The following is a 23,032-nucleotide window of genomic DNA, read 5'->3' as shown; positions in this document are numbered from 1 at the left end:
ATTTCCTGGAGTGGCCAAGTCAGAGAGTGAAGTGTCTCACTTCTTTGGGGCCGCAGGTCCCCCATCTGTAAAGTGGGGATCTTGGACAGAATCTCAGCAACGCAGACATCCCCAGGCCCTGTGGTTCTCAGACCTATATCTCCTTGGATGGGCAGAGCTCATCTGTGATGCCCTGCCCCTCTCCTCAACCTTGCCTGTCCAGAGAAGCAGCCTCTGATGAACCGTGCCACGGCCCACTGTGTGCAGCACGGCTCGCCAGCCCCCCCTCCTTCCTCTGGCTGCCTCACCCCAGCACACCACAGGCAGGGCCAGGAGCAAGGCCTCTGCAGGATCCCGGCTGACTTGCTAAACCCACACCTAACCCAGCCGGAGGAATGGGATGACAGCGATGAGCATGGCTTTTCTGGGCCATGTTCCTCTTGCAGGGGGCAGGAAGGCAGGGAGGGGGAGGGGAACCCGGTGCCTATTCTCAGACATAGGCAGTCAGTTCTCATTATCCGCGGTAGTTAAGTTCTGTAAAGTGTCTGCAGACACGGAGTTAGTGACTACTGAGCCATGGCTTCTGGGGGAAATACAGGATTCGGTTACGGTGGGCCTCTCCACACAACGTTTTCATCAACTGTTCATTACATAGTCTTGTCTTGTGTGTGTTTCTGTTTAAAGACGTTTTATTTAATATACATCGATTTGTTTACAATGAATGCACGGCTCTCTAACTCAGGCCTGCGCGGGGCGACACGAGATAGCACTTCAGCACTATACCTGGGGCCATTTCAACAGCAAAATCACCAACAAAAATCACAAAAATGTGAAAAACATGCTATATAATGGACCACACAAAGACACTTGTTTACAACGTGAGCCGAAACAAGAAGGCAGACCATCACCTTCTTCAACTTTAGCTGGGAACATGCACTTTAGGTGACTCAAATGTTTGCCTCTGGGCACACGTCTGCGAGTGTCTGCGTAAGCCTTTGAGTCTTGATTTGGGGATTACAAATAAATTTAGTGAGTAGGCGAATTGCAAATATGGAATCTGTGAATAATGAGGATTGACTGTGCATCCTTGTCCCTCGGGACAGTAGGGGGAAGTGGACAGACTTGGGGGAAAGATCAGGTAGACCAGCCATTGGAAGGGCCCCACGGCTTCTCTGAGAACAGCCAGGTGAGACAAATTACAGGGCAGCTTCCTTCCCTGGGAGACCCCAACGCTTTGTCTATATTATGCTCTATGGTCAACACTGCATCCACTCACCCGGGAGCTGCCAAAGGGATTCTGTAAAAACTTAAGTCACAGTAAGTCACTCCTCAGTGCAAAACCCTGCATAGCTCCCATCTCCCTCAGAGTAAAAGCTAAAGCCATTGTGAGGCTTCCCCTACGAAGCCCGACCCAATCTCACCCCTGACACTGCTCCCATCCCACATCAAGCTACATTCATTTTCTTGTTGGTCTCCACGTAACACTGAGCCTGTGCCTCCTGGGGACCTGTGCACATGGTGTTCCCTCTGCCTGGAATGCTTTTCCCTGCAGGCAGTTCCCCAGCTCACTCCTTCACTCTGGCAGGTCTCAGTTGAAGTGCCACATCCTGAGAATAACTTCTCCTGACCAACTTATCTCACATGGCTCCCTCCATCACCTCTATCTCTTCATGTGGCTTTATGTTTCCTTATGGCCTTTATCCCCAGCTGACACATCACATAGTCATTCCTTTCGCCATTGTTGGCTTCCCCGACTAGAATGTAAGCTTTGTTTGCTCCTTCCTGTGTCCCCAGGGCCTCCAACTATCAGCTCAATAAATTATTGTGTTGTATGAATGGACATGGTGAGTTTGTTCCCTTTACCATGACCACTCTCTGTACAGCTTGTTTATGGTGACTCAAGTGGAAAATATGAATATGTGATAAAAGGCAAGAGAGGAAATACCAGATAGGTGCATTAAAAAGGCTTTATCCCATGGGAAAATTATAGAGAGAATTTAATGGATAAAGAGAAACAATTATTATTATTAACATGTACTGAGCTCTCCTGTGTGCCAGGGCCCCTGCTAGAGACATTCACATACACTATTTTATTTAATCATCTCCCCAACAAAGTGATTATCCTTATTTTACAGTGGCAAAGCTGAGACCAGAAAAGTAAAGTAACTTTTCCAAGGTCACACAGCCAGCACTGCACATGGACAGGACTTGAGCCCTAACAGCCTCCCAAGCCTATTGTGCATTTTCTACCACATCGTGCTGCTTCCATCACTCAATTTAAAACCTGATCTTAAGTATTTGAAAGCAAAAAACTGCTTTTCTTAAAAATAACCTATTCCAGGGAATTCCCTAGCGGTCCAGTGGTTAGGATTCCAGGCTTTCACTGCTGGGGACCCAAGTTCAATCCCTGGTTGGGGAACTAAGATCCCACAAACTGCGTGGCATGGCCAAAAAAAGAAAAAAAATTACCTATTCCCCGACAATACAAAATGCAGATGCACAAGGTTATTCACTGCAGTACTATTTATAATTGCAAAATATTGAAAATAGCCTAAATGCCCATTCATAGGAATTCTTTGCAGTTGTCAAAAGGAATGAGGAAGCTGTCTGTGGACTCAGTGAATGTGTTCTGGGATTTCTCGTCACGTGAAAAAAAGTCAAGTGCAAAAGAGAATCTGCAGTGTGCTACCCTTTGTGTAAGACAGAAAGGGAAATAAGCAAATATTCACAGATCTGCCTATTTTTGCAAAAGGAAACACAAGAAGAAAAAAGCAGAAACTAAGGAGATTAGATTCCTGTGAGGGGTGGGTGGCAACAGGTGCAGGGAGGTGGGACTCTGAATGCACTGTTTTGTACCCTTCTTCCATGTTCATGTTCTACATATTCAAAACACAAAAAATCAACAAGGGTCAGTGTGGGGGAACCCTGAAATGGAATACAAAGTGAAACCCGTGAGCCTAGCTGTATTTCAAATGAACGGAACAACCACAGTAAAGGGAGGAAGACAGAGAACCAATGCAGATAACCTTGAACACAACACCTACACCATGGGTCCTCAGGCTAAAGACAGAAAGAACTGCTCTCTGCTTAGAAGGCTTTCGTCTTTCCAGTAGTATGAAATAGGAATTCTGGTGCTACTTTCTCTACATTGTAGGACTGAACAAATGAATCAATGTAACGAGGATAAAGGGAGTCAAATTTCTCAGTGTTGGAGAAGGAATTTACAAATATGGAAAAGGAGATTAGAATGAACTCTGTGATGTTGGATCGAAATTGTTAGATAGGTGGAAATAGAGACAGAGATATACAGAGATATAGATAGACACAGACAAAAAAACAGATGTTGATATATATGTATATGTATGTGTGTGTGTATATATATATATATATATATGTGCATTTATACATACAGGTGTATATGTGGATGTATTTTCCAGCTCTGTCCACTGTGGAGGACTAGTAACATCCCAGTAGCAATGAGAGCACTTAGTACTCATATCTTGGTTTCTAAAAACCATTCCCCTCTAAAAGGAATCAAGCCTCCTTGGAGTAATGGCCATTTCCAGGGATGCAGCAGGGCAAGTATAAGATGAATCTACGGCATCTTATTGTGCCTATAAGCAAAAATGTGCTAAAATATAACAGGGATGTAACAAAAGTTCACTATATCCAGCCTAAAGAGGTGTCCAGTGGCCAATGTGGAACAATTTGAGTATGAAAATGATTGTAACAGGATATTCATGGAATACAGCAAATCCATACCATGATAAATAGATAAATGAAAAATCAAATAAATGGGAAAGCAAAGAAAGTTCTTCCCTACAGTACCTTGCTAGCTAATAAATATAGAAAGCATGACAGAGTTAGAAAATCACCATTTTGCAACCATCATGGCAATCATTGCAAGGAACCTCCAGTGGAGGCTGAAAGTAGTGAGGTAAAGTGAGATAAGGAACAGGAAATCTACATCATCTCAAGGTGACTCGCCACTCATTACTTATTAATTTCAAAGGGAAAAATAGTAACTTGAGAGTGTGGAGACTTTAACCAAGTGATCAGAGTAAAAAATCATCAGAATAGGGAGAAAGCAGCCTCTCAATACACTGTACTGAGAAGGACACAGCATCACTTCTGAGTAATTCCTGCCCAAAATGCAGAACCTGAAGGTAATGATGAGAAAACATATAAACTTAAATGGAGGAACATTCTACAGAATAACTGGCCTGTCCTCTTCAGAGAAATCAAAATCACTGAAGATAGGAAAAGGTGAGGAACTTTGATCCCAGATCAAAGAGACTAAAATAGCAACATCATGCAGTGGGGGATCCAGGAATGGAAAAGAAGAAAAGAAAAGCTATAAAAGACACTATTGGGACGATAAACAAAATTTGACTATGGATTAGGGATGAGATAAGTATCGCTTCAATATTGAATTTCGTGATTTTGAGAAAGGTACTACAGTTATGTCAGAGAAAGTCTGAGTCCTTAAGAAATACACACTAAAGTATATATGGATTTCTTTTATTAAAAAAAAAATGTACCTGGCCTTCTTCCGGAGCAACTTCTGAGACTCAGGATAATGCACCAAAATTTCATTCAGGTCCTTCTTATCCAGAATGAAGAGGTTGGCAAACCCGTGGGCTATCACGTTAGCCGTGCGCCGGTTCCCGCCCCCAACAGCCAGCAAGCTGGGGCAGAGAAGGGAGGGAGGTGAGACCCTTAGGAGGCTGCAGTTTTGATCACACTAGCATCTTCATTTTCACCCCTGCCTGGAGCATCACGATGGCCTCACACGGGTGAGAGCCGGGCCCACCTTGCATATGTCAGCAGGTGCCAGTGCTGCATGCATAGCGGTTTCCTCAGACCCACCGAAGGGCCCTTGAGGACGTGGTCCCACCCACTGGCCATCCCTCCCTTCCCCAGCCTTTGCCGAGGTCCCCTTGTTTCACCCCGTTCTGACCTTATTTCTCCAAACACAGATCCAGTTTTCAGCGTCACCAGTACAGACTTCCCATCCGGGCCACCCAAGACCTGCACCTGCCCCGCCTGGATGATGTACATCTCCCGGCCTATCTCCCCCTGAAACAGAGAAGGGGGCGAGTCCCTCTGTCATCACCAAAAGCAACCACAGAAGCAGCAGGGCTGGGCCCAGGCGCCGGTGGCACAGTGCAGAGGAACCTGGGCTGGGATCGAGCCCTCCTACCGACTTGGTATGTGGTGTGGAGATAGTCACTTCCCCTCCGGGGTCTCAGTCTCCCCACCTGTAGATTGCAGGATTACGGTGGGGAGTTAGTGGTGTGATGGAAAATGCTAGATAACAAGGCCCAGGTGTATTTCTGAATTGGAAATTCGGTAAATTTCCAATCATACGCACCCATGGAGGGCCCAGAGGCATGGAAAAGCTCACAGAGGTTCATACAATCAGCTGATACCTGTGCCTCCCCCATATGCTATCAGGCGCTTGGGCGGCATTTGCTTACTGAATAGGAATGATAACAGCTTTAATAGGAATGACCAGCATTACCTAACGCTTTCCTGGGCCAGGCGCTGCTCTAAGTGCTTTATGTGACTGAGCCTGCTTAGTCCTCAACAGCCCTCTGCGGTAGGAGCTCTGCCCAAGGTCACAAAGTTAAGCAAAGCCGAGCCGGGATTTGAAAACAGGCAGTCTGGTTCCATGAACCCAGAGTTCATGGTTGTTATGAACCCCCATTCATATGTTGAAATCCTAACCCCCGGCTCCTCAGAATGTAACCTTATTTGGAAATAGGGTCATTACAGATGTAATTAGTTAAAAGAAGATGAGGTCATACCGCAGTTGGGTGAGCCCCTAATCCAATAGGATTGGTGTCCTTATAAAGGGACATTTGGGCACAGAGACAGGCGTAGAGGGAAGACAATGTGAAGAGGCACAGGGAGAAGGCAGTCATCTACAAGCCAGGAGAGAAGCCTGGAGCAGATCCTTTGCTCACTGTCCTCAGAAGGAACCTACCCCACTGACACCTGGATCTCGGACTTCTAGCCTCCAGAATTGTGAGACAATACAGTTCTGTCATTTAAGCCATTCCATTTGTGGTACTTTGTTATGGCAGCCCTAGCAGACTGATACAATGGTCTTAGTCACAAATTAAACCAAATGAACGAATGAATGAATAGCTTTGCTTCAGACTAGAATCAGAAATACCCAGTCTGCCAGCACCTTCCAATCCTCATGCCTTCACAGACCGGTGCCCTGGCCTGATACCTATCAGCCACACCTGGTGTGTGTAAAGGGAGAGAGACCAAAGACTGGTAAGTGGCTTATGCTTTTGATTTGGCTTACGCTTTTGATTCATTTGACAAATATTCCCTGGGCATCTCACACATGCATGGCCTTCTTAACAAAAAGGAAGAAAGTCTCGTTCCCCTGTTTCAGTGTCCAATTTGACATGGGGCTGAAGTGTGAGGGGCTGCAGAGCTCACCCTCATCTCACTGACCCGCCCAGGGGTGGTCCTGGGGTGGCCTCGGGTTGTCTCAGCGAGATTGTCACAGCACCAAACCTGTCAGCAGAGGGCGCCATTTACACATGTTCACCAGGTGTTCACTACGGCTTCCACGGCAAACTAACTTCCCAACAATCTGATTCATTTTTCCTCATCAGAGGTAACGTCTACATCACCCACAAGGATATTAGCAACAGCAGTGGCACCGACTCTGTGCCAGCCATGGTGCCAAACTCCCTATGCGTATCTTCTTCAATTCTCACAATCACCCCATGAGGGAGATACTATCAATATCCCTACTTACCCATGAAAAGAGTCAGGCTCGGAGAGGGCAAGCCACTTCCCCAAGGCTGCACAGCTAGGAAGTGGCTCCAATGTCAGACAAATCATTCTATTGTTCCCAAACTTCTCTTGGCCGCTAAGGCTGCAGCTTTAAATTCTCAGCCATACCCTTGTCCCCATTCCCCCAGCTCTTTGCTTCCAGAAACTTCACTGTTATGCAGCATACAACTTGGAGATGGGGCCCTTCTGGGGCTAGGGGTTCCTGAGTCTCACAGGGGGTTCTTGGGCAATATTTTCACCCCTGTATACACACTAAGCTCCTCCACCCTGACCACTCGCTCACCAAGTGACCTCGGTCTCACCTCGAATCCCAAAAAATGGGAGCAGAAGGGGCCTTAGACACTGTCTAGCCCTGGCATTCAAACCCAAATGAGTCCCAGGATCAGGTGGGTGATGTAAAGGAGAGAAGGCAGCCTGTGGGGCAGTGGAGAGTTGGTGGGACCTGTGACATCAGGAGAGGACGACATCCCCTTCTCCACTCCACATGACTCCGGCTATTTGGGAAAGTGGGGCTCAATGCTAGCCGATTTTCTGATTTCAGCTGGAAATCTGGATTTTTATGTGAAACCTTCCAGTTTTTTTTGGCAATGCTGCGCAGTTTGCAGGATCCTAGTTCCCTAACCAAGGACTGAACCCAGGTCATGGCAGTGAAAGCACCAAGTCCTAACCACTGGACCTCCAAGGAATTCTCGAAACCTTCCAACTTTTAAAGGTTGGAGACTAATTCAAACTTTTATTTTTAGATTAGGGCCAAGAAAAAGAAGGAAAAAAAAAACCCCATGAAACATCTGTGAGCTGGCTCCTATGCAGGGACCATTAGTTTGCAACCTCTGACCTATCCTACCCCTCCTCCAGCCCCATTTTCCTGACAGGAAGACCAAGACCCTGGAAGCAGGTCCGTCTACACAGTCAAGACCCTGTCCCTCCTTATGCTCCTCACTTTCCTCTTCTATAAAGTGGGGCTCCTCGTCCTGGCCCCCATGGTCCCAGGAAGAGGGAGCAAGGCCTGAGGCACATCTGAGTTCAGTGCCCAGAGCTGGACAGAGCCTGCTCGTGCCAAACAAGCCAGGAGCCCTGGGGTCAGCTCACCACCCTCCTCCCCTCCTGGCAATTCCGCTCCCCCCGCTGTGCCTTCACAGGCCCCCACTCCAGCCCAGCTGCGACAGGCGATGGCTGTGAATCCCAGACCGCCTTGAGGTTGCCCTGGGCCACTCACCTTCTTGCACACGTAGTCGTTGGGCAGGTAGACAACAGAGCGAAGCTTCTTCAGCATGTCAAAGATCATCTGCCGGTCACAGCCCTGGCCCCGAGAGGAGGGGAAAGGAGCCGTTTAGAGGAAGGTGTGGGCTCTGGACCTTCCAGAGTCCTGAGGGTGGGGACACTGGGTGGGCCATACCTGGAAGAGCGCCACTTTGCTGACGATGTCATAGTTCACATCGATGGCGAGGTCCAGCTGCATCTTATCTGGAAGCTGCACCATCAGCTCTGACTCGTCTGCAAATGAGACCCTGCAAGGTTCAGAGGCACAGCCGGGCCCCTCCTTCACACACACAGGGCCCGTCCACACCACAGTGGCGGGGACCCCAGGCACACCATTCCTCTACCACCTGGAACCACTCTAGATTGGGAGGTTACCCTCTCTGCCTCTAGGCCTTTGCCAATGCTGTTCCCTCTACTGGGAACAACCCCCTTCACCTTCCTGGCTAACCCTACTCATTCTGCAGAACCCAGCACTCATGTCACCTCCTCCAGGAAGCCTTCCCTTGACGTCCTCCCACCTAGCTATTATGTTATCAGTCCCTGTGCCATAGCACATATCACACCCTTTACTGCAATTGTTTGCCAATGATCTGTCTTCTCCACTCACATTATAAGAACAACATTAGCAAGAAATAAAGTATATGGAGCACTTACTATGTGCCAGGCAGTTTTACAGAGTGCTTTACCAAAATGATTTCATTAAATCCTCCCAGCATCTCAAGAAGTGCCCACTATAACCCACTTTACAGACAAGGACAGGGAGACTCCAGAGGGCAGTGACTTGTCCATGTCCATGCAGCCCAGGGGAATGGAATCAGGACCCCACCCAGGTCCTGTGACTTCAGAACCTATCCCGGGAGAGCAGTATGTCTGCCCACCATGGGGTCTATGGTGCGCAGCTGAGAGCCTGGAACAGAGTGAAGGTCGGTAACTGGAGACAGAAATGTACCACGGGGCCCCAGCCCCATGCTCTGTCCACTGCACCACAATTAGCTTAGGGCTCAAGTGCTGGGTCTGTGCAACCCTGGGCAGGTCAGAGCCCTCTCTGGTCCTTAACATGTGCCCCTGTGAAGAGTCACAAGGCTGTCACTAGAACAGAATGAGGCAGTGGAAATGAACATGGCTTGGAAACTGTAGTCATGTGCTTTGTCCACAGACTTGCCAACACCCCCCAACTCAGGAGACCGTGGGCCTCAAGTGTGGCTTCTTTGAGACCAGAGTGAACCCCACAGAAGCCTTGGGGGGCCCTTTCATTTTTCTGAGGGCCTTGGGAGACTCTAGGCACAGTGCCAGTGGTCCATAAGCTTTTCAGAGCCCTCCAAAACGATGTCTAGGCTCTGAAAACAAAATTACTAGCTCCCCAAAATAAAAAGTAACAGGAAAAAAATAAAGTCAATTAACATGTAATTAACCTATTCAAATTTCACTAAGGATTCCATTTAGAATCTGTGAAAACTTCACTGTATTTGGAAACAGTTTACAGTTAAGATTCTCCCACTTTGCAAGAATAACGGAGCACACCTCATCATTGACAAGAAAGCAGAAACAGCAGTGAATGAAAATGCATTGTTTTAGCCAATTTCAGAAGCAAAGTATAACATCAAAAAATTAAAAAATATGTATTATAATAAACTCTAATGGAAAATAATCTGAAAAAGAATTTTTTAAAATTTACAAAATATGTATTATATGTATGGATGTATATGAAGAGGAAGAAAGGAGAGAGAAACAGAGACAGAGTCTTCCTTCCCTCCTGGTTCCAACTGTACTTCCATCTTCGAATGGAGATGCATTTCAAGGTGGGGGGCGGCATTCGGAAGACAAGCCCTTCAAGTCTTCAGGGGTCTCCTGATGGCTTAACTTGGGCACCGCCCAAGGCCTCCCCAGGCCGCTCTCACTTAAATGTTGGGGCCAAGAGAGGCCCCCATGCTTGGGGCCTCAGGGACACGGGATGAGGCCAGGGCCCAGGAAGGCAGGGGTCGGGCTGGGGGAGCTGGTGACAGCTGGGTTGGGGCGGAGAGGGGAGTGGGGAGGGGGCGTGGTCTTACCCAGCATGCCTTGGGAGTGCCAGGTGTACTCATACCAGGTCTTGACCCGGTTCTGCACGGACCTGGGGATGTTGTATAAGTTCATGTACTTCACTGTGCTGTCCATACAGCTGCGGTAGTAGGTCTCTCCCGCAGTAGCGGCCCCCACCACGTCTCTCATCTGGGGGTAAGGAGGGTGGTCAGGGGAGCCGCTGGGTCAGAGCGGGGCCGGGCTCTGGGGACGTGTGTTGTGGGCACATTTACTTAACACAGGCCAGGGGTATGTGCCTGCGGGGCTGGGGGGTGATCAGGAGAGAGGGAATCCCATGTCCACACACAGGTTTTCCGACGATGCTGCACGTGGAGGAGCGAGGCTGCTGGCCCCCTCCCGTGGCCTCAGGTCTCTGGGGCCACACAAGGAGGGGAGGCCTTCCTGGGCTGGGCTGATTCTGGTACAACGTGGCCCCTTGGTGCCAGAGGTCACTTTGACACCACGCGCCACCCTCCCGCCCCGCCCCGAGGAAATATGAACCAGGAGTGCTGCTCCTTAGAGCAGAGCCCCTCAAAGGTAACTCTGAGGACCCCTGGTGGTTGCCTCAGGCACTGACTACAGTATGAGCCTCACCCCCAGTACATTAGAATCCACCGGGGGCTTCTCTCCAAGGGAACAGCCCAAATCCTCAGCCCCTGCAGAAAGCCATTCAGCCCAACTCTCCAGCTGTCCCAAAGGACTGACATTTCAAATGGGAAGCAACCTCAGAGAGGAAATGGGACCTACACCTCCATCACACCCCTTCACTCAGCGGGTCCCAGAGCTCCAGGCTCCTAACTCTCGGCCCACTGCTGTTTCCTGGGCCTAGTCTGAAAGGAACGGGCACAGATGGTGATGCTTCTGGCAGCAGCAAGAGGGCAAAGGGCCGTTCAGGCAGGTGGTTTGGAACAGACTAGTGACCCAGCTACCTGTCCGATCATCACGGAGAAAGCGAAGACACCTGTGAAATAGTTCAGACCCTGGAAGACAATTTCAAAGAGCGTCTTGGGGTCGGGCAGGCCGCCGATGGTGATGAGGGTCTTCACAGCCCAGTAGTAACAGCGAATGTAACTAGGGAGAGAAGAGGAAGGGGACCTCAGTCATCACAGGCCCCGCCCTGTCGATCCTGGGCAGCCTGGCTTGGATACGTGTACACTGTACAAAAGAGAAAAAGCTTTACAGCTCGTAAGTGCAAACAAACAAACAAAACCGAAAAAAAAAAAGGAAAAAGAAAAAACCCTCTCCCAGCTTCAGAGCCCTGTGCCGCTTGTAGAGCATATGCTCAGGTACTGTGTGGTTTTGGTGTGGCTCTGCCCCAACCCTGCAGAGACATGTTGTCATCCCCATTTACGGATGTGGAAACTGAGGCTTCCGGAGATTGCTTAGAAGACTTGGCAGGAGGATAAACCAGGGTTTTCTGGCTCCTGATGCCTGGGATCCCTCAGTTTCCCTCAATATGTTTTCAATGTCCACAGTCTTTCCTTTGCTATCCCATCATGAGGTTTAAGAACAAGCTCAAAAGTGGAAGATATCTGGAGGATCACCTTTTCTGACCCTCCCCCTTGCCTGTCCAGTAACCAGATAGTGAAATTGAGGGCTGCAGAGGGAAAGGGAACACCCATGGTCACCAGCTGGCAAGTTCCAGAGCTCAGACTGGAAACCAGATGTCATCTGCTTCTCTGAGCTAGCGCCCACCATCAGTAAGCCTTTGACACGAGCTCATGAATCATCGGAAAGGGAGGTATGGGTGATGGGGCCCTACTGTGTGGTAAAAGGCATAGGAAATGCCTGCGCTTGTGTAATTATCACAAAGCAGTGACAGTCCCTCCCTTTTTTTTTTTTTGTTTTAAAGTTTTGCATGTTTATTTATAATTACAAGTGTACATTACTCCAACAGAGCAGCCCCATTGCTATGTTCTAATTTTTAGCCATTAAGTCCTACAAAAATAAACTTAAGCTTTTACAATATCTTAAACAACACAGAACTAAAATCTTTATAGCTATTTAAAGGGATTTAGTTACCAAGGTGCTTATGTTCATACCTTCAGACCGTGCCCTCCTGTCAGCAAGGTTGAGGTCAGGAGGGCCTAAAGCCAGGGCAGTCTCAGCAGGCTTTCCTGTGCTTCCTGTCCTCCCACCAGGGCACAGGAATTGCCCAGAGCCTGCCCTGGCTCCAGTGTACTGATACACCCATGTTTCCAGGGTCCCTGCTCTACTGGGAAATGGAGAACATCATCCAGCTGGCCAATCATCTGGTCCAAGAATGACCCCACGTTTGTCCTCCCCTGGGCTCTGTTCACCAGCTATTTATACAGCACCATGCTTTGAGCATGGGCTCTGGAGCTGGACCGCCTGGGCTCAAACCCAGCTCTGCTACTTTCTAGCTGCATAACCTGGACAAGTTACTCATCTAGCCAAGCCTCACTGTCCTTCCCCTGAAAGGGACATGGCAATAGAGCATCCTTCACAGGGCGATCATGAGGTGCAAAAGAGCGCCTGGCACACAGTGGGCTCTCAGTAAATGTCAGCTATCAGAGCCTTCACTGTCACTGGTGCCAGCAGTGGGGAACAATAGACTCACCTATGTCCTCAAGAAGTTCACTGTCTAGTGGGGACAGGCAAGTCAACGTGCAATCAGCACTGGGGGGTGGGGAAGCAGAGGTTGCTGGGGAGTTGGGGCAGTGGGGGGGCTCTACCTCTGAATAGCTGCGAGGCCTGGGGCAGGGCTCTGGGCCTCCTGTCCCCTCATTACCACCTGGTGCAAGAAAAATCTCAGAATCATGAGACAGGCCTGCCCTGTCAATCCCCATCATACCAGTCCTGGCCACCAGAGGGCGTGCTGAGCAGCCTTTAGGAGGACTGAGCTGGGCGCTGCCTGGGTGCTTCCTGGGCACTGCCTGGGCTCTGGGTGCCACTGGGCCACCAGTAGAAGATGAGTGATATCCACACAGCTCCTGCTTTCCCCTAAACCCTTACTAGCTGCAGAAGTCAGCCACTGGCATGGATGGCACATCTTAAGGGCCTCCCAAGTCTTCCATGCCACTGGGTCTGTAGGGACCCCTGCATGCTGCCCCAGACCAGGCCAAAGCAGAGCAGGATGAAGAAACCAAATATTAATATATAGGAACTTAGGTCCTTAAGCTCCCTGGCCTATAGCAGGTACTCAAGAAATGGTCACTATTTTGAAAGTTATTATTATGGATGATGTTGGATTTCTACAGGAATTCTCCTTCACTACTTGTACTTTTGCATATCCTGGGGTTCCCTACAGGATTCCATTTCGAAAAGGGTAATGCTGCCAGAAAAGTGTGCCTCTCCACTACGGAGCAGTGAGAACTCCCCAGGGCCATGCAGAGGGAAGTCCCGGATGGTTGGCCCTGTCCTCCCCTGCCCTGCCTGCCATTCCTCCTAGGCCTACCTGTGATGGATGCCAGGCCCAGCTCCAGGACGTGGGTTTTTAGCCTGTTGGGACACAAACCCCTTTGAAAAGCTAACAAAAGTTATTAGGAAGCTTCTCCTTAGAAAAGCCAGCATGTTCCCAAAGTTTAGTTCCAATTTCAGGGGGTGGTTGTGACCCCCTTAAATCTCTGGACCCCTGGTTAGGAACCCTTTCCTGGTGTGCCGGCTTCCCCATAAGAATGGCCATAGCTAGGAAGTGAGGTCACTGACTCCTGTCCAGGCACAGGCTGGACATGTTATATACTTGTTTATTTATTCCTCACGAGAAATCTGAGTGTAATCCTACCCCCATTTTATAGATGAGAAAATTGAGTCTCAGAAAGGGTAAGGGCCTTACCCAAGGCCACAGAGCAAGATTTAATGAATAGCTTCTGTTCTTCCCTTTGCATAGAATGTCTTCGAGTCCTCCCTATGCCCCCTTGTGAGGGGATGAATGAATGAATAAATGAGTGAATGAATGGTCTAGTCATGGGCTCAGGAGCAGGGCTATGGGTGGGTTCAGCCACGGGGAAGAGGGAGCAGGGCCAGTGGTGATGTAGGCATGCTGGGCCCCGACCCCATCCCCGACACACTCCACCCCACAGCAGATGGCAGGTTTCCCCCCACCTGCCTGGTTGCCCTGGACCCTGTGACTCCCTAGGTGAGCTCCCCTCAGGCCACAGGCCCATCGCAGAGGGCGACAGCTGTGGCCACGGGGGCCAAGGTTGGGGCATCTGTACTGAGAAGGGACTTTCTGGACCAACAATCACTCTAGAGAGAAGCCACCTTGGACACAAGTGGCCTGTTCTAGCGCCAACTGGAAACAAGCACGTGGAGGAGGTGAAAGTGTTGACAGCTGGACTGAGCATTTTGTGTCACTAGTGGGCACAGCCCACGGCGAGGCAGGGCCTGCCTGAGGGGACTCACTGACCCCCTGGGCCTGAACTCTTCCTCCGCCTCTTTGTCACCACAGCTGACCGAGTGCCGGCTGTGACCTGGCACGGGATCGGTGACTCAGAGGCACCCAGTACTCACAGTTACCTCTTCAAGGTGTGGGGCTCCTATTATCAGACCCATTGGGCAGATCAGGAAACTGAGGCTCAGAGAAACGAAGTGACCTGCCCACTGCTAGCAGGTGGCAGCACCAGGAGTGACCTCCGGATTCCTGTTTCTAAATCTCCAGGCTCATCCCTGACCTTGACCCTAAGTGCTTCTGTCTCCTTCCCACACTGCCCTCCATCCTCGTTATCACACAAACCCTCTCTTGACCTTTTCTTTTTCTTTTTCTTTTTTTTTTTTTTTGCCCTCACGGACAGGGCCCTAACCCCTAACCAGTTCATCTGTCTGCTTCCTGCCTGTCCTCCCCATCCATCCTCCCATCAGCCATCATTGGGAAAATCATCTTTCTGGGATTCCCCTGGGTCCTGTCATTCTCCTGCTTAAAAGGCTTTGAAAGGCAAGTGGTGAGAGTGTAAATGGGCAGCTTTCGATAACCAACCAAGCCTCAGAAATGAGGTGGCATACGGGAACTCTCTGTACTCTCCCATCCACTTTTCTGTAAACCTAAAACTGCTCTAAAAAAATAGTCTATTAATAAAAATAATAATTTTTTTAAACACTTCATAAAATGTTCATACCCTTGGCCCTGCCATCCCTCTGTAGGAATTTATTATGAGGAAACTGTCAGACCAGAAGACAAAGATTCCTAAACACAGACACTCCCTGCAGCATCACGTGTCATTATGAAAAAACTGGAGACAACTTAAGTAGCCAATGACAAGGAAATGGCTAAATAAATGGTGGTATCTCGGTGTGGGGGGGCATTAGTATCATGGTTTTTAAAAATTTACTGATGGAAAAATATGTACAATATTATCTTATTCTATTTCCTTGTTGGTGACAATTCTCACATTTTCACATTTCTAATATAAGGATTATCTTATAATCCATGTATACGTTTAGTGTAATATTTCCTTTTTTCCCAAAAAGCTATATTGACTCAATAATGTATCATAATTAACTGCATCTTAGACTCAAAGAAATAGAGTATGTTCCTGATCTTTCTTTTATAATCAGAATATATATATGTATATGAACAGTAAAAAAGAGACTTTTGCTGGTTTTGCCTAGGGCAGCTCTATCCAATAAAAATATGATGTGATCCACATATGTAATTTAAAATTTTGAGCAACCACATTTTTGAAAAGTAAAAAGAGGTTAAATTAATTTCAATAATGTATTTCAGTTAACCCAAAATATCAAAATTAAATATCATATCCACATGTAACCAATATTTTAAAAATTAGTAATAAGACACTAATAATATAATTAGTAATAAGACACTGTGTGTTCTCTACAGCTGCAGCGTATCTCAGTGGCCCTTGCACTTCAAGTACTGTACTCGGCAGCCCGGGGCAGCCAGTGGCTTCTGTATTGGCTCAGGTGGGAGGCTGCTTGGCAACCCGGCCCCGCCTCCCTCTCTGGATCCTTCCACACACCCTGCCCCCTCCAGAGACAGAGGACCGCTGGCTCCTCGACTCCACTATTTCGCAACTCCACACCTTTCTTCCTGCTGTTCCCTCCCCCCGGGATTCTCTGCCCCTTCCCTCCACCTACCCAGGCCAAGCTCAAACTTAACTTTTCATCCCATGCCTCCCTCCCCCCACCCAGGGCACTGGGCAGATGGTACCACAGGTAAGACTCTGTAGCCGTGCTGTCTGGATTCAAATCCCAGCTCTCTGTGTGATCTGGGGAAGTCACTTCATGTCTGTTACCTCATCTGTAAAATGGGGATGCTGATGGTTCCTGTCTTGTGTGATTGTTGGGAGAATTAAGTGAGATACTATGTAAAGTGCTTAGAACAGGGCTGGTCTGTATAAGCCTTCTCCAATGCCTGATATTATTTGTATTACTATCATTGTCACCATCATCAACATTTGAGCATGGACCTCTATGTGTGGCAGCTCTCTGGACCAGCAAGTAGATTCCTCCTTGTTTGCCAGCTCCTCCACGGCTAGCAATGCCCAGGGAGCATGTTGAGCAGTATTTCCTGGCCTTCTTCCTGCACAGCCGTGCCCACAGGGTGGAGGAGTGGACACTCACGTGCTGTGAATTGGCCAACTCAGTAGACTTTGGGATGCTGAAAGGATCTTTCTAGCAGGTCTTGTTCATGTCTGCCCCCTTTTGCCTGGCACATGGCAGGCGCTCAGAAAATGTTAGATTAGTGAGGACGTGGAGACTTGGCCCTTGAACCTTATCATGACAATGATTCTTTGGGAGCAAGGTGGCCTCGGCAACATGGCGGCAGTGGGACTCCTTTCTGGGAGTCTCGGTACCATGAATTATTAAGACCCAGGAGGAAGACTGCAGCTCACCTGTTTCCCATGCCATCGTAAACCCAGTGAGTGGAGCCAAGGCCCTCATAGGCTGAAGCCCAGTAATACAGACATGAGTTCACATGTAAAGTGTAGAGCAGGTAGGCTGTGGTCCTGATAACCCTGCAAAAGAAGGAAAGGCATGAACACAGTAGCAGAAAGGGTGGCAATGACATATCACCCCGGGGGTCAGAACTGCAGGGAACAAGCTAGTCTTCACCCTTCCCAAAGCCCACCTCAGAGCCCTCCCTGTCGGAGCTGCACGGCCCTGCCCAGCTGTCTGGTGCGACGGACATTTGACCGATGGGAACCAGTGGCTGGACTGGGCCAACTGGCTGCTCTGTTGAGACTGTGCTGGTTAGGAATGGTGATACTTGAACAGAAAGTTGTCAAGACTGGGGGCTGGAATAGGCACAGAGCTACATGTGCGGACAATTCCAGGAAGAGCTGAGTGGGGGATGCATCGGGGTGGGGGGCAAAGAAGGGACACATGCATACAGAGGAGATGGACACCCTCCATGAGGGGTGGGGAGAGGAGCCCCGTCCCCAAGCGTGGCCTGGCTGGGCCTGGGTCCCAAGCTTGGACATCTGCAAGATGGCCCACTGTATCCATACAGCCACTACCCCCGTGTTTGAGCAGTTAGGGGAGTCAGTTTCCTGAGCTGAGACTAAACTGAGGCCCAGCTCCCTGGAAATGCAGGGGAGCCGTGCATGTCAACCTACGTGAGCCCTCCTCACAATTGGGGGAAACGGGACATTCCTGGTTCTCTAAAAAACAAACATCCCTTCACAGAAGGTCCAGGAAGAGGCCCGGCTTCCGGTGAGAGTACAGTGGCGAGGGGGCCTGGGGGCCAGGGGAGCCGAAAGGGGAAGTGATGGGGGTAGAGAATGCCTTGCTCCGTTCTTGCTGCAAATGTCCTGGGGCATGTGTGTACGTGCATGTGTGTGCACGTGTGCCCTTCTCTCTCTCTCTCTCTCTCTCTCTCTCTCTGTGTGTGTGTGTGTGTGTGTGTGTGTGTAGGGGGTCTCACCTGTAAATGTAGGCTTTGCTGAGGATGGATTCCAGGCGGTTGTTAAACTCGAAGAAGGCCATGTACTGGGAGAAAGAGCAGGGCATCAGGGGCGGCCCGCTGCCCTCACCTCCCGGACCATTCCCCACAGCTGCCAAGACTGAGGGTTCTTTCTGCAGACCCCCGGTGGGAGGGGGTTGGAGAGTGAACATTCAAAATCAGAGGTCCTTAGCCCTTTGAGGAATGGGGGGCCAGAAACTCCATTTCTGAATCTGATGGAAACCCTGGGCCCTCTTCCTTGGAAATTACGTATAATCCTGTTGTCACAGTTTGTGTACAACTTCAGGGGACTCCTAGACCTTCCAAATCGTATCATGAAACTTTTAAGGTACATGCATCCCAGGTTAAGGACCCTGTTTTCAAGGTTTACTTATAAAGACAACAATTATATAAAGAAACAGCTGCTCGCTGATCTCCTCGAAAGGCTTATTTATAATAATAAAAGTGTAAGATAACTGCCCATTACTGAGCCCCTTGTATGACTGCACTTTATACTTTACCTTAGCACTTATTTACATGTATTATCCTTCTCCTTTCACAGAGAGGAAACCGGCATGCAGGGGAGTTCAGGAACTTGCCCAAAACACACAGCTGGTAAGTGACAGAGCCAGGGTTCGAAGCCAGATCACACTCAGAACTGCAAGCTCTTTCCACAATGTTACACTTGCCTCTAGATCTCTGTACACATGTTGTTTGACCTTTGAAAATAACACTGATGAAGATTCCCTGTGGGCCATGCTAGCTATCATCCAGGTGTTCATTCTAATTTCCACCTGGAGTTTGCATTGGATGAAGAAGGACCACGGACTTGGATCCTCACCTTGGACCCAAAGAGTTGCATCCTCTGAGTCCTGCTAGATGTTAGGTGCTTGAGTTACGTTCACTACAACCACGTGGACCAAGATATGGAGCCAGCCTCTGTATTTGGGGTAAAACTTGGGCTGTGGATCTAACCCTCCTCACTCTGACGTATGGCTCTAAAGCAACCTCTGCCGCCCCTGGAAGGCTGGCATGTGTCAAATAAGACTGGTGCCACTTCCAGTTTCCCTCTTCCTCTGGGCAGCCAGGAAGCTCAGAAGCAGCTTTCATGCTCAATTCCAGATATGCTTTCTTTTCATCGAGGTACTTGCATTCTTCCAGCTTTTCTCTGCCCTATTTCTCCAAGTTATTAAGGTTATTGTGTTTGCCTCTTTTGTCAATTCCCTCATTACCATTTTGGGGAAGAAGCATCAGATATTATGTAAGGAGAAAGATGAATTTACTTGGTCTGCCAGAAAAATCCATTTGGGGGATCCTGAGTGCTCTGACTAGCTGTCCACTCTGGTCACATTAAAGGACGTTGCCAGGTCTCCACTCTACACTGTGTCACGCTCACTGAGACACTGGCTCTGCCCCGGTGACAGGAGGAATGGTTGTAGCGACACTATAATGACAACAACTAATGATGAAACAGGTGTCGGGCTGCATGTTCAAATCCATCCTGGGCACTTCCTGGCTCCTGTGACCTTGGGCAAGTCACCCAAGCTTTCCAAGCCTCTGTTCCTCCATCTTTTAGGTGAAGACCATCATAAAGCAGAAGTCTCTCTGTTGAATCTCTATAGTAACTGAAAGCAGAGACAGTGGAAACAGGCTGCCTGGGTTCAAATCCAGACGCTACTCCTTCCTACCTGTGTGACCTTGGGCAAGTTACGTAACCTCTCTGTGCCTCAGGCATCTCATTTGTGAAATTCTGGTACTAACAACACTCATCTCATGCTGTTGAGGAGTAGGCACTTGTAAAGCCTCCAGAACAGTATCTAACACACAGCACAACTAAGAAGCGCTAACAATTGTAAGGAATTTCCCATCTCCCCTCGGGGCCACCCTTCCCAGATGCCTCCTGCTCCCCAGTGCTGCTCAGGCCAGACATTAAGATGCCACTGCAGGTGCAGAGCACGGAGGAGCTGAAGGCCTTGGATGGTCTTACCTTCAAACAGCGGGGCAAGCGCAGCAGGGGGTTCACACCGAATTTCAAGTAGAGAAAGTCCAAGGGCAAGAGGCAGAGCATATCCATCTGAAACCCCAGCAGGACACCACAGTACAGAAAGCAGCATGTAACTCCCAGGGGTGTGGGAGGGGGTGAGCGGCAGGGGTCTCCGCCTTCAATGGAAAGGTGAGGTCAGAATGCCCCTGGAGGGGCTAAACTTAGGGCAGGAGGCATCCTACCAACGAGCTCCAGCCCGTGCTGGTCCTGGCAGGAACCACGCCACATCGGCCCCAAAGCACCCAGGGACCCCAGAGGCACCACCTCCCAAGATCCCTGGCACACACCTTAAAGCGCTGAGATTTCAGATAATTGTTGCGCATCTCCTTTTTGTCTGTCTGGAATAAAATGGAATACTGACTGTGAAATGGCCTGAGAGCTTAACCCCTGACCCCACGGGAGCAGCGATGGAAATCCCCGCACAACCTCCACCTTCCTATTGAAGTAACAGCCCCATGGATGTGTAGCAGAATGGACCAGCAGAGCTTCAATGAAAGCCTCACAGTCTACAGATAGGGAGGGTCAAGCTCCTGGGGGTGGCATGGTGGGGGAGGGGGGAGGTTGTCCAAGGTCACTCAGCTCAATTCCGACCTCTTGGATGGAAAGCAGGGACATTGAGCTTATTCTCTCTTACCTGGACCATTTGCAACCTTATTCACTGAGGAGCTGGCCACTGCTCTGATCAGACCAGGGAAGACGTTGCTTAGGGAATTCTTTTTCCTCTAAGTTGTTTTAGAGGCTCAAACTCAACTTGTCTGCACACAGTGGAGCAGGCTCTGCCAGCATGGGATTTTGAAAAGTGACATGCACAGGGAGATGGGAACTCTGCCAAGTCACAATCAGGACTTAGGTTTTCTCCCTAATAAGTGCACTAGAACACAGGGTCCCAAACTGGTCTGGGTAGTGTTTCAGGAAATGTTGATTGTCAGCAGATACCTGTGCTGAGCATTCTGCATACATCACCTCCATAGATCCTCACAGCAATGGTATGAGGTGGGAGTGATTACTATCCCCATTTTACAGATGAGGAAACTGAGGCTCCAAGAGGTGACACAGTTGTCCTGGTTGAGCCGAGATTTGAACCAGGTCTGCCTGTTCTAAAGGCCATTCTCTAGGCCACTTCTTCATCTCTCATTCCATCAGGTGGTCCAGGAACCATTTCACCCATGAGCAAGACTTGATGTGTGTAATTTGAATGTATCAAAGATGTGTGAAACAAGCAATGATGCTGTTGAATAAGCATGGGTGGACGTCCTGAGACTTCCTTGTTCATTTAGCTTCTGGTCCGTCCCAGCATCAGGGGTCAGCCCCATGAATGCTCTGGCTGCAGGGTCTGCTCCCAGCCACCCCCCGCAACCTGTCTGTGACTCACAATGATGTCCCCGCCTCTGACAAACTGCAGACGCAGCTGGAACAGGGTGATGTCCAGGAGGTAGATGAGGTCACACAGGTAATCCATCAGCAGCCAGAGATGGATGTTGTCCGGCATCTGGTAGGGGAAAGCCCAGCGCACGGGAATCAGCCAACAGTTCCAGTTCCAGGCCAGCACCACGAAGAACAGCCACAGGATGTACGTCAGGTCTGCGGGGGTGGGAGGGGGCAGGAATATGCTAGAACGTCAGCCAGAGAAGGGCTCCTCGCCATGGGATGAGGGTGGGGCTTTCTTCTTCCCACTTGTCTGTCTGCACTTTCCTACAAGCACTATATGCAGCCCTTCTGTAATGGGGGGGGGGCATGTAAAACTATCTTTGATATAAAAATAAATCACGGCTAGGCCCTAACAAATCGAGTACTCTGAGTAGGGGATATGGGATATGGGGTCATTACTAGTTAATAGACAGCTAACCAGAAAACACTTGTGCTCTCATTCTTGTTGAAATTTTTCCAAAAATGTATTTCCTGCCTTTGTAAATACACAATAGTAAATAATGCATAGAAGATGGACAGATACACAGATGGACAAGTGCATGGATGGATGGATACTGTAGGTCACCTGGGCATTTTATCACTTTTTTTTTTTTTTTTTAATTTTTTTGACCGCACTGGGCAGCTTGTGGGATCTTAGTTCCCCGACCGGCGATCAAACCCATGCCCCCTGTAGTAGAAGCGCAGAGTCGTAACCACTGGACCTCCAGTCCTAACCACCCCCACCTGGGCATTTTAAAGGACCAATGGACAGCAGGGTTGAAGTCCTGCCCCACAAATGACTTGTTGTGTGTCCTTAGGAAAGTCCCTCTCTGGCACCTGTCCTGTCCTCCTCAGAGAAGTCATAAGGAGAAGTCAGATAAAAAAGGCAGGGAGATCCTTTGTAAACTGTGAAGTGTGGTGCACATATGAAACGTTGTTATTCCTGAAGAATACAAAATGGGCTAAAAGGCAAGTGAGAGGGACTTCACTTTAGATGTTGGAAGAACTTTCCCCCTTTTCTGCTCAGAGCAGCAGCTCTGGGAAGGAGCCAGGAAGAGCAGAGTAGAAAAAAGACTTGGCCAAGAGTCAGGAGTCCCGAGTCTGCCACTGACTAGTTGTGTCTTTAGGCCAGTTAACTTCTCCGTACCTTAGTTTGCTTGTCTGTTAAGATGGGTATGATCTTATGTTCCTAGTTCAGGGACTTTGTTTGTTTGGGGCCCGCCCTTGCAGTGCCCCCACCCCCTCCCATTCTCCTGCCCTCTCATGTGACATGTGGCAATGCCCACCGCCTTCCCAGGACTCACTGGTCAGCGGGTCGATGCTCTGAGGAAACTGGTACTTCTTCCAGGGGCGGCGTTTGAACTTGCAGCAGAGCATTTCACAATAGTGTTCCTCCTCCACCTGCCCCGCTTCAGCTGGCTTCACATCCAGGGCCGGTTCTGGGGCTTTCTTGGCTGGGGCTATGGGATGACACTGTGACCCTCTCACCCAGCCCTGAGGCTCGGGTAGAGGATGCAAAGAGAAGGCTCGCAGGACTCCCCTGGTGGTGCAGTGGTTAAGAATCCACCTGCCAGTGCAGGGGACACGGGTTCGAGCCCCAG

General features: G+C 49.3%; 1 protein-coding gene across 1 annotated transcript in view; it reads right to left on the bottom strand.

Moving 5' to 3' along the window:
- Positions 1-4,595: 4,595 nt before the first annotated feature.
- The window catches only part of CNGB1 (cyclic nucleotide gated channel subunit beta 1), a 57,605-nt gene continuing 39,168 nt past the window's right edge, over positions 4,596-23,032 (bottom strand). The window contains exons 20-30 of the mRNA XM_081216870.1: positions 22,736-22,891; positions 21,397-21,605; positions 20,312-20,362; positions 19,968-20,054; positions 17,963-18,027; positions 16,932-17,054; positions 11,049-11,190; positions 10,110-10,269; positions 8,198-8,295; positions 8,018-8,101; positions 4,596-5,058 (exon numbers count right to left, since the gene is read on the bottom strand). Of these exons, the coding sequence (XP_081072996.1) occupies positions 4,768-5,058; positions 8,018-8,101; positions 8,198-8,295; positions 10,110-10,269; positions 11,049-11,190; positions 16,932-17,054; positions 17,963-18,027; positions 19,968-20,054; positions 20,312-20,362; positions 21,397-21,605; positions 22,736-22,891 (1,466 nt within the window). The 3' untranslated portion in view covers positions 4,596-4,767. The remainder of the gene's footprint in view (positions 5,059-8,017; positions 8,102-8,197; positions 8,296-10,109; positions 10,270-11,048; positions 11,191-16,931; positions 17,055-17,962; positions 18,028-19,967; positions 20,055-20,311; positions 20,363-21,396; positions 21,606-22,735; positions 22,892-23,032) is intronic.

This window comes from Mesoplodon bidens (assembly GCF_964165515.1).
Source record: "Mesoplodon bidens genome assembly, chromosome: 18".
Classification (NCBI taxonomy): domain Eukaryota; kingdom Metazoa; phylum Chordata; class Mammalia; order Artiodactyla; family Ziphiidae; genus Mesoplodon; species Mesoplodon bidens.
Note: the sequence above shows the minus strand (reverse complement) of the source record. Positions and strands in the feature narration are given on the sequence as shown.